Source organism: Manduca sexta, unplaced genomic scaffold, assembly GCF_014839805.1.
Source record: "Manduca sexta isolate Smith_Timp_Sample1 unplaced genomic scaffold, JHU_Msex_v1.0 HiC_scaffold_3656, whole genome shotgun sequence".
Classification (NCBI taxonomy): domain Eukaryota; kingdom Metazoa; phylum Arthropoda; class Insecta; order Lepidoptera; family Sphingidae; genus Manduca; species Manduca sexta.
Genome location: NW_023594748.1, coordinates 1 through 12,347, shown reverse-complemented (window position 1 = coordinate 12,347; position 12,347 = coordinate 1). Strand labels below are relative to the sequence as shown.

Sequence of the window (12,347 nt, the reverse complement as noted above, 5' to 3'; positions counted from 1 at the left end):
CGTAAAGATTAAGACTTCATAAAGCTATCATGTTTACAAAGTCACTTCTAATAAGCTTGTCATTCATTTTAAATACCTATTGTAATGTCAACAAAGGTTAGGTTTCATTATTCATTACTAGTCCATAATATATAAACTATAAAATGAAGTCTGCTGCATCAATAGAGTGTAGACTGATAGAGAAGATTATAATATAGATATAGATACATAATGTGTGTACTCATATTAAATAATTACATATTCCTTGGCGGCTCTTTATGCATGCTGAATTGCCAGGATGCTAAGACTGAGGAATGTACATTAAATATAATAACACTAATCATCAAAACATACAGGAATCTCATTCCATTTCAAATTATTTCTATATTCAAATGTAACTTCATGTTGTTCTGATTGTCAATAAGATCTTTGTTGACCCTATTTTCCAATTTATTTTTGATAATTTCAAATTTATTTTGGTTTTTTAAGACATAAAATTAATTTATATGTTAGTAAGTTATATGCAAGGTACATTTGTCTAGGTGCCATAAGCTATTATTACCGCTGAGTGGCATTGTGCAAGCATTATGATGTTCTAACTTGAAGGACAGAGAAGCCAGTCACATTACTGAGCATTATGAAACTTAACAATATATACACTTCTGTGCAATACTTTGTAAATAATATTTGTTATGTTGATACTATGCTTGGGAAGCCAATGCACTCCTTGTACTTACCACCAGAAGAACAATTTGCTTGACTGTGCGAAAAATAAAATGTCAGAGTAACCTTTTCTATAATGCAGAGAAATAAGGAGCTAAATGGCTAATCAATTTCCTGATTTTAAATACAGTTGTCTTAAGTATCTTAATTTATTTATATATTATGTATCTACAGAAATAAATAGTATACATTAACACATATAAATAAATATCAGTCAAACCAGTGAAGTGTCCACAAAGAAATGACATATTTTATAAATATTATTAAGTAGCAACAATGAAATAGGAGGAAAAATATAGCATAAAAGTTGAGAAGTTTAAACATCTCATTTATTCACCACCACAGTGGGCAGCAATGCAAATGATCATTGAATAGAAATTACTTTAGCATTTTCTTATTGTCCAATAGTTCTGGAATAAATTCAGTGCACCAATAGACCAAAACTCTCATAGCAGAAAAGTGCACAGTAGGATTTTAAATCTGATAAATATTTTTTTATGCAGGCAGGACCATGGGCAACAAACACCTTGTAGAATATATCATTTATTACACATGAGAAATACCAATTAAATATTGTTTTACAATAAACCTGTTTATAAAATCAACTTTTGCCAATGGTACATTCAAAATTTTCTTGTATAAAAATATTCGGCATTTGTATGGATAAATAATTTCCCCCAGTACAATGAGTATATTATTATATTAACAAAACTTTAAATTGTTTTGTTGTACTGAGATGTTGTCTCAGTGTTACTTGTTCATAATATAACCTGCTCAGAAGTCAGAGATATAAATATAACAAAACTATTTATTATGTTTTTACCACCAAGGGATCCAGGTGCCTTATTATCTATGCTGCACGTTATTTTGACTGTGCGCTTTTAATAGAATTGAACTTGGCATACAAAATATCATTCCACACTAATCTCGCAAAGATACCGTAACGCTGCCGCGTTATAAGTTTACACTGTCATCGAAAATATGACCCATAGTATGGTCAACACAAAATAAGTTGATAGAAAGAAATTCCGTATTCATTACTTAATAATTTGTATATAATATATCAGAGCGCCATATGCCGTCTATGGGGCGAATCCGTCTTTTTGCAATTATGGGTTATCTAATTAAAGGACAGCTTCGAAAGCAGTATAGGTAAATAGGAGATTTTTGACTATTTTACTTAAAAGACGGATATGCCCCAGTAGACGGTATATAGCCCCCTAACTATACATCAAATTTAACTGCATTTTATTTTCGGCTTACTATGCAGGTAGAATATATCTAATATCATATATGTAAGTATCTGGGCACATGGACTTAAATATTTATACTTGTGTTTATAATGTTTCGACAGATAATGTATATTTGTGGGCGAACCTATCTCCATATCAGTCAAAAATTACAATACCTAAAAAAGGATTTTGGAAACAAAACGGTGGCACATACAATGTTTATTGCGAGCATGTTGCGAGCAGTATGCGTATGGATCGAAAACCGATCCTCACAATTCATATTCGTAGGGCGTTGTCTATCGACTAATGACGCGACACCTAAACGTGTAGCATATTTTAACAAAATATGAGATATTAAATGAAATAAATAAGTAAGCAACCCAACATGTGGGTAATGTGATGTTAAGTGGCCTGCAATTTGGACCACCTAACAAATGTATCAAATACCCCAAATAGTAGAATCATGGTAAACTGCAGGTTTTAAAAAAGGAATAGAGATCATGAATGTGAAGGAATGTTTGAGTTCCTAAATTCCCTAGATAGAACAAAGACTTGTATATAGAAATATTGCGTGAATTTCATTTAATACAGACAAAAATATCATTGGTAAGTTAACAAAGCATGACATTGCGAAAAGGACGTCCGAACGCATAAATAAGAAGCTACTAAATATATGTGCATATAATTACATTTATGAAACAAAGCATTTTTATTTTTACACAAAGCTAGAGTTAATAAACAATTTATTATCACAATTTCTCAATATCAGTGATATATCACACATTTTAATAATATAATTATCTAAAACTCGTGGTATCTGTTTCTAATCAATGTTTGTGTTATTCTTCAACTGGGTATAATTGTTGGCGGTTTCGCCCGCGTGAAAAGCAAAAAGTCACTGTATTCGTCCATGACAAAACAAATCCATCATTATGCCCATATCAAATTTAAACAAAACCTAATCAACAATTTCTATGTTTAAAGTTCCAAGAAACATTAAGTATTTATATGGTATTTTCATACTTGTTTGCTTAATCTAACAAACAGTAGTAAAATTTATTCACGTCTAGTTAGTGATTAGTTTCGCAGTTGAAAGAAAACGTAAAATAATAATAATCATGGATTTCGGCCTTTAAAATTTAATATGACGAAATTTTAAAGGCAGAAATATCCATGATTATTAATTATTTTTACATTTTTCTTCAACTGCGAAAACTAATCACTAACTAGACGTGAATTTAAATTCTTACTTGCCAATACTTGTTTAGTTACCCAGATTAAAGCCGAAACAAAATGTATGAAAATGGACCTTGAGGTATCGCCTTAACCCTATACCTAACATTCGAAATCTTTACATTTCACATTCATATTCGTAAGATTTTACATAAACATTATGAAGGTTGTCTTCAATAAATACGACTCGGTTACTTATAAGTAGTATATCATTAAATTATAGAAAGCATATAATAAAGTGCCTATGTTTACATAACATTGTTTAGGTTAACCTTGCAATGACTCATTAATTAACTTTGTTTTTATAAGAATTATCAGCATCGATGTTTGTCTTATGTTCATTAATGATATCTGTGCAAATTGTTTAAGTCGTGAATTATCAAGTTACTGAATAATGAAATTTTAAATATTAAATGCTGATTGATTGATTCAAAACTATATTAATTATGTTATAATATACTTATTTGAAACATATTTTATTACGCTGTACCTACTAGCATGTAAAATCAATGGAATATCCATGTTTGATGTAATATTTTCCTGCCGCGCAGTGCGGACTCGTAGTTATGACGTAGGTGATAAGGTGGTGATGAACATTACATACAAACAAAAATAATATAATATGTAGCGTTTAATTAATGAACACAAATATTCATATTTATTTGCTGCTATATATCTGGTTTTAATGCATATTATATAATTCTCAGGATAAATAACTACCTGACCCCTTAGTTCACGGGTGTTCAGAAGGAAATATGTTTTTCTCAGTGTTCAATGGTCTGACTGGTGTCCTGTTATAAGTATAGTTTGCGCGCGTGTTGACAGGTTTAGTTCTACGCTTATGTTTGTTACAGGCAGTACATGTCACACAACACATATTTTCCAGTACCTTAAGTAATTCTAAGGCTTGGTCTATCGGTGGTCTAATTCACCTGAAATAAAATATACTTAATAGCAGTTTATGCGTGATTAGCAAACAAATGTCTTAACACTCTTTCTATTTTCTATTGTTAGCAGTATTTGTTGGAGATATCGATTTTTATAGTTATTTCTGTTGTTCGATGCCCCACACATTATAAGGACTCGTATTGAGCTAAGACTCGTACAACGATTACTGCACAGTCCACAGTTACATCAGTAACTGGATGTTACGCTTATACATAACTCTACTACGCTTTCCCTATTCGCTTATTATCAAAATGTCTGTCAACAATAAAAAGTAATTTTATCAATTAGGCAATATATGGATTTTTTTATAAATATGGTTTTTAAATTAATCACCTTTACAATGTATATTATGTAGGTACTATCAATCACATAAATAACTCAACAAATTCAAAACCTAAAATCACGTGTACACAAGAATGTATATATTATATGTATTATGTTATGCATTTTTGAGAAATTTAATTCAAACATATATTCTATCGAAAAAAGTACTCTTGGCGCATACACGCGCATTGTTGTATACACGTCTTAAATTAGTATTGGATAAAGACAATGCACGAATAGTTGCAGTAAGGGTATACTTGCGTACTTAGATTAGCAACGCATTCGCCTGATCCGCACACACCCTGACAGGCGTTGTACTGGGATATCAGTTCAATGCAAGTTAAACAATTAATTCGGATGACAAGACATTGCATACGATTGATTGCAATATGCTTCTAACTAGACGTGCGGTAAGAGGCAGAGTGGAGAGCTATTCAGTTTTATTAAGTTTTATAATTAATTTGTATATAGTGCAGGCACCACCAGGTATGGAGTGTTATTTCCATCTTCGGGAAAGTACTGCCGACTACTTATCTAATGGCTTGGACGAATTGCACCTTCGCGACGGTCTATCCGCATTATGAATAATGCAGACGTCACCAAGGACCTTCAACCGCTTCAGGTGCGCGGGGTTATTACCGCGCGCACGGCATTCTTCCGTCTCTATAATGATGAATACCGTTAAGAATCATGTAACTTTATTCCATTTTAAGCTTTGCGTAACAGAACCACGTGTACTAACTAGGCTACAGAGCCACAGCTTCATGGTCTTCGCGCCATTAGAGCGTGGAACAATAAGTCAAACAGAACAGTAATCACTGCCAATTTCGGACAGAATAATAATATAATTATCTTTTTTTTAATCTAGTTAGACAGAACTTATGGTTACACCGTAATTTATGTTTAAATAGTTTTCCTACGGCACCACATTATCTACGGCACTTAATGCGTGTGTAGGTGCCTCGAACAGTGAGATAACCTACTTTGGTTCATTCGGTAACACTGTAAAACTAAAGGCAACAGAATCGTTATTAACTATTTTATTCATGTGTTTAATTGTTTGCTAATGAAATGGAATAATTAAATATTAAAATGGCTATATTATTAATTTCAGTATCGATAAAATCCCTAAAGTTACCTCGCCAGTTCTGGTGATCCACGGAACTGAGGATGAGGTGATAGACTTCTCCCACGGACTCGCCATATACGAGCGCTGTCCGCGTGCTGTGGAACCACTTTGGGTTGAGGTAACCAATGTTTATGAATATACATAGCTAAATATGTTTTGCTTTTATCTATCATGCCTATACCATTCCCTGACGTTTAAACATAATTTGCGTTTTGCAGGGTGCTGGACATAATGATGTCGAACTCTTCAATCAGTATCTCGACAGACTGAAACGTTTTGTATCTGTAGAATTGCTCAACTGACAAAGACTGCCGGCCACGGGCCAGACAATTCAAGGTGATCTAAAATGTTTCCTATTTTATAAAATTATACGCATTATGTACTTCATTTGTAAAATTTGAAATTATACGTCAGTTGAAATGTGGTGGTAACAGTCATGTTCACAGAACAGAAGGGGAGCAATCTGCCTGTTCGACCGCGGATAAAGTAATGTTTGCTCTTACATATAAATGTAGGTACTTAAAGAAAAATAATAAACAGATATAAAGTGCAAATTGAGATAATATAAACCATCTTACCAATAAACTTTGTATAATATGTATAATATGTCTGACGTCGGTAGTAGATAAAAGCCGTATTGTCTTGCTACGTTGAGTAATATTTAATAGGTTGGCATCTAAGGGAGCACACGCCATGCGTCTGAAAATTACCACTATGGCAGGGCGTCACATCACATACGACGTGTTTGTTGTAACTGACACGCTTTCATAACACACCGGTTATGTTGGTGGCATACTCACGAGAGTGAAGTTGCCGCCGTTGGCATACCATAAATAATCGGAACCTCATATCCATTTAAGGATTGCACTTAATATTAATTTATTAGCTTTGCTCGCGGCTTCGCCCGCTTGAATAAATTAAGAATTTTCTGGGATAAAAGTCTAGCTGAGTATATATTTCCAGGGTCTCCCATAGCATATTTCATCGAAATACGTTGAATATTTTTTGTGTTTATCGCACTCAAATCAAAGATAGAAGCGGCGGGGGGTTTGTTTTAAAATATATTTTTAGACATTTCTAAGAGGAATATTTCCGTCATACATGATTATTAATGATGGTGCTCACCTATTGGTGGTCATAAATGTACTATCCAACACTAAAATAATTTTAAATTCGAACCAGTAGTTCCTGAGATTACCGCTTTCAAATAAATAAACTCTTCAGCTCTATATAATAGTATATATATATATATATATATAGATAGATGATTGATAGGCACTAAGGAAAATGAATAATTTGAGCATTAAATAATTAAACGTTGACTTTAAATTACGAAAATTCGGTTCGAGTATCATGTTAGAGTACAATTATAAATTCATAATATTACATTTCAGGTGACGACCAAAATCCAGCTTCGACACTGAGCTCCGGCACTTCTAGTTCTGTGACAGAGACCTCTAGCTAGCGGGGGCCGGGCCCAGCCGGGCCGGCCCCAACAAAATAATGCCAATAATGGCAACGGTAGTCCGCAGCGCGATCTCGCCGCCGACGCCGACACCCCCGCGCCCGCCGCGCCCGCCGCGCCCGCACACAACATCAGCATCAACGTCACCGACACGGACTCGCCCGACGGCGCCCGTCGCCGCATCCACCTGCGCTCGCTCAGCGACGTCACGCCCGCCAGCCGCGCCCACACCCCCCGCGCGCGCTCCCACTCCGAGCGGCCGCGCGCCTCTCCCGCGCCCTCCCCCGCACGGCCCCGCGCCGCCCTCGCGCCGCGCCAGGCGCGCAGCGAGCGCTCCTCACCTGACGCGTCGCCGCTCGCGCTCGACGACGGTCGGCGCGCCCGCGACCGTGCCGCCTCCGCGCTCGCAGACCCATGGCGCAAAATGAGCGAACTAGACCTGGCTGCGGCTCGGTCGACGCGCGACCCCTGGGTGCGCTTCCCACCGCCGCGCGCCGACGATCCGCCCGCCGTCGAGCCTGAGCGACGACGGGACCCTCGGCGGCCCCGACTCGAACGGCGCTCACCAGTATCTTGCGACACGTGCGGTAGTGAGAGTTGCGAATGCTGGCGCGCCAGTAGTGCGACGGCGCCAGGAGCGTCGACTGCGGCGAGTGGTGCGACGGCGACGGGCGCAGTGGTGCGCGTGCGCACGCCGCTGCGGCGCGCGGGCGCGTCCCGGCGCGAGCTGCGCGGCGCAGTGCACGTGCGAGCCGCGGTCGGCGCGCGTGTCGCCGGCGCGGCTGGCAGCACGCGGCGCGGTGCGGGCGCTGTCGGACGAGGAGGAGCGGCCGCGCCGGCTATACAAGTCATCGTCGCAGCGGCTGGTGTGTTCGGCGACAGAGCCAGACCGCGCGCGACCGGCGGACCCGTTGCTGGAGACTACGTGTTGAAGCGACGTTTCGTCCCCTTGACGTGCGAGTATTATTAGTGCGAATTTTGTATCCCTTTAGATGTAAGAGTTCAAAATTGTATTTGTATCGTGTTCGATTGTCCGTGACGAGAGGCGCTGCTCCTTGGTGCCGCCGGTGCGCCGGTTCGAGTGATTGTTTTTCATTTATTGTCACGTGACCATTTTCATCACAGTTGAGACGCGAGTATTATGCGTCTGGTTCCTGCGAAGTTGATTTGAACTGCATGCTATGAAATTAACGCACAACTAAGTATGTGAGAGTATCCGTTTCGATTGAATTACCTACAAAATGTTACTTTATACTATACGATGTGTACTTCCATAATATTGTAAATATTTCTAGATAGTTATGATATGAAATAAATCATTGTTTAAAGTCGTTACCATAGTCCGACAAGTATTCATTATTGCTATACCAAAATGCAATAACAAATTTTGTGTGAATAACGGTAGGTCTGATCAATGAGTCGTACATGCATACATTCCATATTCAAATATGTGCGCATGCGCACGTCACCCTGAGCGTTGTTAAAGTCCCACTAAACACTGAACCGTAAACAGTCCACATTTGACCATCTGCCCCAGTGATCGATCGGAGGTGGCGAATCTCTGTGTTGTGAAAAGTTTATACATTATATTTATCTATGTTCTCACTAGAGTATATGCCTGTTTGAGTAAAATAGTCCTCTTTGATCTGCAGGGTAATAATATGCGGTCAGATTCAGTACAGTGCCAAATAATAAGCTCTTACTAAGGGTGACGTCACATGTTCCGATGTACAGCCTGTTGGAAAATAATATCAAAAGAATTGTTGCCATTGGATACTATTTATTTTATTGTACACATTATGAAATACAATAATTATAGCATTTTATACCTTATGTGTCTGGGATTATTACTTTCAATTCAAGTTTTTAAACTTGTATCTTCTTGTATTTTCGTTACGGCATTTCAATATTAAAACTATTATAAAACACCTATCTGCTGTCTTGTATGATAGATTCCTAATTGAACGAGTTTCTCGAAGTGTGCGTTTTATTAACTTAAATTGTATTTGTGTCAGGCATTTGTTGTAAATGCTGACCCGTTGATGACCTTTTTGTTTATTTATTTTCAGTGCCATTTACAATTTTATTATTGTTTATCAGATACTCATTTTATATTCTTTCATTTTGATTGTATGTACTTATTTTCAATTATTGTAATAAATAAGATGAGATGAACTTGTGTGGTCGTCTCAACTGTTATTTACTTATTATTACAAAACATGTAAAATAATAATTATCTCTGACTTGTAATATAACAGGTAATTTTATTAAATTAAAGAGCACATATCTAAAACAATTGTTTCTTACTGGCATTATATTCCAAAATATGATATACAACTATGACACAATTCATATGCTGACTAATATAATATGTATACCTTTTACTTGTGCAAGAACATGTGGGTAAATTTAAAACCAAGACAAGGTGCGTCAAAATATTTGCATAAAAGAAATGCTCCTGTACCCGCAGCTTGGCGATGGCCGATACTTTGTCCATGTTATATTGAATATGTTCTTCAAAATGTATCGCTCGTTCTGAATTTAAAAACCTATTTTGATTGAGACTCCTGAATCTTCCTCAATCTATAATCAATATTTTCTAAATTAACTTTTATATTATGGCTTCCATCGTTTATTTATCGGTGGTTTCGCCAATGTCTCATAATAATAATAGCGGATACGTAACAAAAAATTACTAAAATATGAAGCAGCAATATGAATCTTTACAACGGTTTGATTAATGTTACTTCCGACGTTTCAACGTGGGCAAACACACGTATAAATACATCGGCGGGAAAATATCTGTTCAATAATTTTATTTCGGTAATTAGTAACTATCTAAAAAAAAACTTTGTTCTGGTTGGTCCATTTTAGCGATGGATTGGAAAAAGGGAATATTTTTTGAAATGGTGGTAATTTTTTTAGAAGAAATAATACAACATAAAACTATATTTGTATTTAAATACAATTAATGGCGGCTTCTTAGTCAAGACAGATAAGTATAGAATTATTACGAACATTATATCTAAAGAAAATAAGATAATAAATACATTTGTATGGTTTAAATTATCTATATTATGGAAGATATTATACAAGTAGACTCATACTGCTGATGTTTTGGCTCTTACGACGAGCCAGTTCACAGTCGCACAAAACTAGCTTGAATCAGCAACTTTGTAGCTGTGTTTCATAGTATGATCATAATATCTATAAAGATTACCCGAAGTGCAAGTTTTCCCCAATTACCCCTATTAGCAAATTCCTTCTCTACTAAAAAAAGTGGACAGTATGCACAAAATACTACTCTGTATGTATGAGTGTTTAACCACACATAACCACTTCACGTTTTATTTAAACATATACACCTATCTAAATTACCTAGTTTCCCTAACACGATATTCACTCTATGGTAATGTCTAGCCCAGACTATTTATTAAGCTTTAATTTAATATAGTCTGAAACCATTTCGGCTATAATTTCTGCAGACTTCAAAACAAAGGCATGGTCAATGTTTACTACTTTCATTTGAAGATAAGGTTGATAACATTTTAGGTCTTCCATATATTTGACTGGCACCCAACCATCATGATTACTATAAATAATGTTTGTCATGTGTTTAATTTTTTCTATTATGTAATTGTTTAAAGATGTTACTTTGTCCATTTCATCATAAGCTAAAAAAAGCACCTTCTCACCGACTCTTGGATTGCAATATTTTTGAATTCTTTCTTCGTAATGTAAAAGGTAGAGAATTAAATTTTAAATAGATTTTAATTAGAAGTGATTTGATATAATTAGGTAACATATAAGCTAATGTAAAACAAGCAACGCAATTGTATGAAAATTCCTTATGAAATTATTCAAAAATATACCATTCTTCGTTTCTGCCATATGTTGGATAGTAGGAAATAACAAATTGATTGATGAAATTCTATTAATTAAATTACTATGTTTTTGCAATGCTTCTAGAATCATCCATGACCCGATAGAATGACCTATAAGATGCATGTTACTACGCTTATCAACGTAATTGTAGATAAAATCCAACTTGTGTTCGATTTGACCTTCTAGATTAAATAAATTTTCTTGACCTTGCAGCATATTTGATTTCTTGTCTGGAACTTCTTCATGGCCAGCATGACCTAAAAAATTATAGTTTTCACAAAGAGTTCTAAACACTACCTAAGTATGTACTGTTTAAAGTCTTTGCATTTTGATCATACTTTAAAGTTCCAAAATGAACAGTGTTCTTTAACCATTGTCAAGTTTGGATAATATCTATATAATATTATGACGGTTTAATGTGGGTAGTCGTGATAGAATCATATCGTAGCCAGTTTAACAGGTATGTGCATCTATAAGATTTTTATAAACTATTGAATTTCTGAACAATTTGATTCAAGTTTCAAACAAAAGTTGCTTATTAACTATTATCTTACTAATATTATTATAAATGCGAATGTTTGTTAAAATTTTTGGATGTTTGTTTATTGTTAGAAGTAAAGATTGAACGGATTTGGATACAAATAGGCCTACAGAGAGACCGTCCTGGATTATCCTATAGGCTACCTTTTAACCTGGTAATTTGGTCCCTTGTAAAATATTTAATTTTTTAAATCTGATTTCTAAGTAGATGGCGTTGGCATTGCATTGATAGCCCCATGGATTTCTACAGCGATTTATGGATTTTTGTTCCGGAAATGGCTTTTTACACGAGCTAAGCCGCGAGCAATACCTAGTAGGTACTTATGTTATAAGACGTGGTTCCTATAAATATCTATTTTATTGGTAAATGTTGCCTTCAGAGATTATGATTACCTAATAATAATTAACCTACCGATTCTAATGTTTCTTTAGTCAAATGCCTATACTTTACACATATGCCTATACTTTGCATTGCATCAAAGGTGCAGAAATGATTAAATTATCACATAAAACTTTGCTTGAATAATAACCAGATTGACACAATATGCCCGTAATATTTAATTATTTTATGAGATTTTATTTATAGATTTCTCTCAACTATGAAAACATCGGAAATGATTAGCCTAACTAAGAAAATCCTATCCTAGCCATTTACACTGGCTACAATATTATTCATCACCTGACTTATTTAAAGGTATCTTTACCTTATTTTTACTCAATAGAGTATAAAATAATCAAAAATGTTCTTACCAATAACACAAACAGGCAGACCAGTATTCTCATGTAGTGCTGTGCCAAATTCTATGTAAAAGTCTGTAACACCTGGATTACCCGTAACGCATATAATTACATCTTGACCGCTACAGTCAAAAGGATCGCCCCACGTTAT

The 12,347-nt window shown here is 35.7% G+C and overlaps 2 protein-coding genes and 1 long non-coding RNA gene across 4 annotated transcripts; 2 read left to right on the top strand and 1 right to left on the bottom strand.

Moving 5' to 3' along the window:
* The first annotated feature begins 4,598 nt into the window (after positions 1-4,598).
* LOC119193145 lies at positions 4,599-7,026 on the top strand. Of its 2 annotated transcripts, XR_005113869.1 has the most exons (4): positions 4,599-5,061; positions 5,554-5,686; positions 5,787-5,904; positions 6,963-7,026. It is a non-coding gene; the product is annotated as an uncharacterized LOC119193145 (long non-coding RNA). The 2 variants fall into 2 exon arrangements; XR_005113868.1 differs by lacking the exon at positions 4,599-5,061 and having other exon boundaries at positions 5,454-5,686.
* A 2-nt stretch (positions 7,027-7,028) lies between these two features.
* On the top strand, positions 7,029-7,985 carry LOC119193144 (dapper homolog 3-like; the record flags this gene model as incomplete). The annotated part of the gene is made up of 2 exons (XM_037446796.1): positions 7,029-7,646; positions 7,774-7,985. Coding segments are annotated over 2 exons (810 nt in total), but the record flags the coding sequence as incomplete, so codon positions are not given.
* An 811-nt stretch (positions 7,986-8,796) lies between these two features.
* On the bottom strand, positions 8,797-12,341 carry LOC115443760 (lipid droplet-associated hydrolase; the record flags this gene model as incomplete). The annotated part of the gene is given in 4 exon segments (XM_030169314.2): positions 8,797-10,774; positions 10,776-10,855; positions 10,858-11,175; positions 12,209-12,341. Coding segments are annotated over 4 exon segments (846 nt in total), but the record flags the coding sequence as incomplete, so codon positions are not given.
* Between the last annotated feature and the right edge of the window lie 6 nt (positions 12,342-12,347).